Genomic DNA, 6,000 nt, shown 5'->3' with positions numbered 1-6,000 from the left:
AGTGCCTAAGTAAAGATTTAGAACAGGTTCTAATCTTTCCAAAAATGTATACATAAGATAAAGCTTTACACTGCTGAATAAGCATTCCTTTTTCTTGCATTTAATGAAATTTCATCACCAGCCAGGCAAAAAATATAACAAGGCGATTTGGTTCTTCATCAAATTCAGGGATCTAATGGACAAGTTAACATTTGCATATAGTACAATATAAATGATAGTAATGGTAAGATGACAACATTTCAGTCTATTCATGTATATTATATTTTAAAAATGACATATTCAGTGGCGGATCCAGAAATTTTCATAAGTGGGGGCCCACTGACTGACCTAAGAGGGGGCCCGCTCCAGTCATGCTTCAGTGATTCCCTATATAAGCAACCAAATTTTTTCCCAAAAAGGGGGGGGGGCCGGGCCCCCTGCCCCTAAATCCGCCTCTGATATTTTCAATGGTGTGAAATATGGAAAAGATTTTCTTATCTATAGAACATAACATTGTGTAAAAATGTACTAAAAACTTGGCAAAACCAAAATTAGTTTTCATGAATAAATGCGGACTTTAGAATAAATCAAGGTAGAGTTAAATGGAAAAATTGAAGAACATATACTCTGGTCGATGATACACATTTATAAACACTTCCCATAGTACAAACAAATTCCTGAAAAAAAAGAAGGCAGAAATAAAATAGTTTTTGAAATAACATTTTTATTTTTGTATAGCACTTTTTAAACAGAACAATTTCATAATTATATACATTAAGATGTCAAATAATCATCTGTCCCTGAGAATGAAACATGCATCATGAAAACAACAGTTCAGTTGGTTTGTCATCACAGCCCACTTTTACAAACTCAAATTTAACATTAGATTTCATCAAAATATTGAATATAAAAAGAATTTCTCATATTCCAAGTTAGCATATGTCCTAATCTTAATGATTGAAAAATAGGGTTTCCACTCCATAAAGAGAACACAGGGGACGATCAATAAATTTACCAACCCTGTACTGACCGTAAATGACAAAATTCACTTCAGCTGACGTGTACATTTTCTACTTATCATAAGAAACATATAAAAAATTTCATAAAGACAACAATTTTTAAGTATTGGTATATTTATAACTGCACATTCAGAAATATTTTGTCCAGCAAAATCCTGAAAATATGCCATATATTGACAAAATTTCCATACTCAACATACTCAATAGATATTTGAATTCGGATATACTGAAAATAACACCAAACATCAACCAGGAAATAACTTCCTGGCAGATCTGTACATGGTTTAATACAATATACAACTCATTATAAAGTTAACAACTAAATCATATTAATCCTGAAGAAGCGTATTAAGGTGGCTCGGGCGTATTCGAAGTTTCTATCAGAAGTGCCGTATTTTTGGTTATTTTATTCTTTAAAGAAAATGAATCAAATTGATCGAAAAAAAATAGGGGTCACGGACCATTTAAGCTCAAAATTTTACTTTTAAACAGGTATGTAAAAGAGACCATTTTTGAATGAAATGATAGGGGAAATAGAGGTGTTGACATATTTTTTTCGGAATATCAAAAAAACGTTCTATGACAATTGTTCCAAATCTGTAATATAAAAAGCTGGAATACAGCTTCAAAGAATGAGCCAATAAAAAACATAGGTCACCGATAAGGAAAAAAAATTATTTTGCCTTACAACACAAATTTTGGCGGGAAAATGGTAAAAATGGGTGAAATGTCATTTTGACCCTTTAAAAAATACCGATAATAACGAAAATATTCTATTAGTCACATAACTACAATGATTTAATATTTCTAATCAATCAAAATATGAAAAAAAATTACGACAAATACTTTTGTAATTCATGCGTGTAATTATGCGCAGTCGAATAGTCCCGAGCCACCTTAAATTGTATAAAACAAGAGGCTGTCACAACGACAGCAAACCGGATTTATTAATATTTATTTGTGTCCTGGCAATATCACAAGAACCATTACTGATGAATGGTGAAAGTGAAAATCGTCAATATCAAATTTTGTCATCAGTATCAACATCTTAAAATTTGAAAAGCTTAGATTGAATGGTTCATGAGTAAATGCAACAACGTGTTTCACAATCTTTCAAGAACCATAACTCCTGAACAGTAAAAGTCAAAATCGTCATAATTGAACTTGACCTCCATTTTGTCATCAGTAACAACATATTAAAATTTCAAAAGCTTTGGTTGAATGGTTCATGAGAAAATGCACCGACACGACTGGAAACACCATTTTTCAATCTTTCAAGAACCATAACTCCTGAACGGTAAAAGTCAAAATCGTCATTATTGAACTTGACCTCCATTTTGTCATCAGTAACAACATATTAAAATTTGGGAAGCTTAGGTAGAACAGTTCATGCGTAAATGCACGGACACGACTGGAAACTCCATTTTTCAATCTTTCAAGAACCATAACTCCTGAACGGTAAAAGTCAAAATCGCCATTATTGAATTTGACCTCCATTTTGTCATCAGTAACAACATATTAAAATTTGGGAAGCTTAGGTAGAACAGTTCATGCGTAAATGCACGGACACGACTGTAAACTCCATTTTTCAATCTTTCAAGAACCATAACTCCTGAACGGTAAAAGTCAAAATCGCCATTATTGAACTTGACCTTCATTTAGTTGTCAGTAACAACATATTAAAATTTTAAAAGCTTTGGTTGAACGGTTCATGAGTTAATGCACGGACAACATTTGATTCCCGCCCGCACGCCGTACATCCCCAAATCAATAACCGACATTTTTGTCACAAAAATCCGGTTAAAAATTCTATAATTTATAATAGTTGATATCTTAAATATTCAATGTACAATGTTTTGTCAATATAAATATGGACTGACTGTCCATCAGATCATTTAATCAATTACACCAAGGGATGCAAAAAACTAACATGTTTTTTTTTTGTCTAGGTAAGCAAAAGACTCATAATTGATTAAATCCAACTGACACTAGCAGGAAGCTGAGTACAGTGAAACAGAATAATTCATGCATGCATGTCATACGGGCAAAAACAAGTTCTTCAAGTGAATTTCACTTTTTCTACTTTAAAAACATTAAAACCTTCCCCTTTTGACCTGCCACCAGCAAGCGATGTCAAAATCTTTTATATTTAATAGAATGATCACCATCTTTCATCAATTTAGTTGGTTTCTTAAAATACAAAATTCAAATGAAAATAATGTTGTCATACATTTTCTCCCCCTTTGTAGCTCCAAAATGTTTGTAGATATGATATGCTATGATAAACCAGGTTAATCTTTATGTTTATTGAAATCGTAGCACCATTATTTAATAACAATTGGATCCTCATTTTAATTCAATGTTCACAGAACACATAAATGTCTCCTTTTTAACCAAAGTAATCATAATCATCCTCTCCGTTTAATACTGCTAGAGCAGCACCAGCCTCTGGATCCCATGGCATTATTCCCTGGCATGCCAGTTCATTTATATCATCAGCATCCATGCCCCATGGGTTACCATAATTATCTGAGTCTGGAGAGTCATCATCTGAGTCTAAAAAGTCATCATTACCATGGAAATGTGGTCCCCCGTGAAGATGTTTACTCAAAGCCATCAATCTGAAATCATATATTTGTACATGTATATATCAGTATGTAATATATGAAACATGAAACCAAGAAGACCATTTAAAAAAATCTAGAACGAAATATGGAAAGTGGAAAAATTTCAAACTAGAGGCTCTTAAGAGCCAGTATTGCTCACCTTGGTCTATGAGCATATCAAACAAAGGACACTCTCCAACATTGTAGGTTGCATTTCTGTAAATATTGACAATGTAATTTTCCAAAAGAACTCCTTTTATCGCTATTTTGTGCATTTTTCCTTTGATCTTTTTTTGTGATAATTTTCATATCATGCTTCTCGCTTGAGATGGAAAAATTATCGCTAGAAACTAAGGAGGCCACGTGGCGTTGCTAACAAAATTGACAACTTCGTCATAGGTAAAATAGCGATAAACAGATTATCATTGGTCATCTCAACTCGATTGCTTTTCTCGCTTTCGCTGTACCAGCTCAAGCGAGAAAGTCAATCTCGTTGAGATGATCAACAATACTAGAACACACCATCGAAATCGCGGTCATTTATAGAGTGAATGAAAGTATGTAAACTGTTGTAGGATGATTTTTTGGAAAAAAATTAAGGAAAGGTATCAAAGTCATTTATAGCCCTACTTCTTTTTTGCATAGTCCGTTATTTTTTGTTATCTGTTAATTTTAACAATTTTCCCTTTTAACATACATATACTATAAATAATATAACGTGTATTTCAGTTACTATTAATTCCAAGATTTCTATCCGGCACGGCTCTCTATATAATATAACAGCCATCACTGTGGATAGTCAACTTGGAATTTATAGTTAATAGCAAACACACTTCACTTTTAGTATATGTATGAACATAGTATATTCACGAAATTGTCCTTTCCCAAGTAGGGTGACTGTAATTTTAACCCATCCTAAACAAAAGTCTTGTCTATGGCCTAAAAGTCTGTCCTTTGATGGAAGCAATATCCAAACTTCCTTATTTTTGTTTTTCTATCAAAATAACCAAAACTGAATAATCATTAGCAAGGATGATAAATGTGACTTTGCATAGTCCTGTAGGACACAGATGCATGATGACAAACTTCTTATGGAAGGAAGAGAAGCGACACACAAAATGAGGTCTTCTAATTTAATAGATGAATATGTATATTTACTGGTAACATAGAGATCATAACTGGGAACCAGTATGTAAACAAAGTTAATTATCTATGTATATTCTATATCTCCCCAAAAGAGGCGTAGTTTGAGAAACAGCTGTATTTACAAAGTGCAATCTGTAGACGAGAAAAGACTTCATCACAAAACTAGAGGCTCTTAAGAGCCTGTGTCGCTCACCTTGGTCTATGTGCATATTAAACAAAGGACACAGATGGATTCATGACAAAATTGTGTTTTGGTGATGGTGATGGTAGATCTTACTTTACTGAACATTCTTGCTACTTACAATTTTCTCTATCTATAATAAACTTGGCCCTTTAGTTACAGACAGAAAAAAATGTTTATTTATCTGTTATAATTTAAATCATATAAGGCATAACGTAAAAAAATATTTCTCTCTAAATATCAGTTTTCATGATAAAATGCAAAAAAACCTAGAGGCTCTTAAAGAGCCTGTGTCGCTCACCTTGATCTATGTGCACATTAAACAAAGGTCATAGGTAGATTCATGACAAAATTGTGTTTTGGTAATGGTGATGTGTTTGTAGATCTTACTTTACTGAACATTCTTGCTGCTTACAATTATCTCTATCTTTAATGAACTTTGCCCAGTAGTTACAGTGGAAAGTATTTTGAAAAAAAATTATAAAAGTTTATCAAATTTACGAAAAATTGTTAAAAGTTGACTATTAAGGGAAATAACTCCTTCAGGGGTCAATTGACCATTTTGATCATGTTGACTTATTTGTAGGTCTTACTTTGCTGTTCATTATGGCTGTTTACAGTTTATCTATATCTATATATAATATTCAAGATAAAAACCAAAAACGGCAAAAATTTCCTTAAAATTACCAATTCAGGGGCTTGTCATTTTCATCTGGGCAGATAGATCTTGCCATGATAAACAATTTCACCCATGGCAGATTTGCTCTAAATGCTTTGGTTTCAGAAATACGAGCCAAAAACTGCATTTTACGCTATGTTCTATTTTTAGCCATGTTGGCCATCTTGGTTCACGGTTGGGGTCATTGGACACATTTTTTAAACTAGATACCCAAATGCTGATTGCAGACAAGTTTGGTTTAATTTGTCTTAGTAGTTTCAGAGTAGAACATTTTTATTAAAGATTACAAAATTTTACAAAAAAATTACTACAAAGGCCAATAACTCCTCAAGGGGTCAACTAACAATTTTGGTCATGTTGAGATTTATTTGTAGATCTTACTTTGCTGAA

At 32.8% G+C, this 6,000-nt stretch overlaps 1 protein-coding gene across 2 annotated transcripts in view; it reads right to left on the bottom strand.

The window, feature by feature from the left end:
* Positions 1 to 686: 686 nt before the first annotated feature.
* LOC143062798 (uncharacterized) overlaps positions 687 to 6,000 on the bottom strand; it is a 528,850-nt gene continuing 523,536 nt past the window's right edge. For both annotated transcript variants that reach the window (XM_076234595.1, XM_076234593.1), the window contains exon 7: positions 687 to 3,619. In XM_076234595.1, the coding sequence (XP_076090710.1) occupies positions 3,388 to 3,619 (232 nt within the window). In that variant the 3' untranslated portion in view covers positions 687 to 3,387. The remainder of the gene's footprint in view (positions 3,620 to 6,000) is intronic.

Source organism: Mytilus galloprovincialis, chromosome 2 (genome assembly GCF_965363235.1).
Source record: "Mytilus galloprovincialis chromosome 2, xbMytGall1.hap1.1, whole genome shotgun sequence".
NCBI classification, from domain to species: Eukaryota; Metazoa; Mollusca; class Bivalvia; order Mytilida; family Mytilidae; genus Mytilus; species Mytilus galloprovincialis.
The sequence above is the reverse complement of the archived record's forward strand: the minus strand, read 5'-3'. Positions and strand labels throughout refer to the sequence as shown.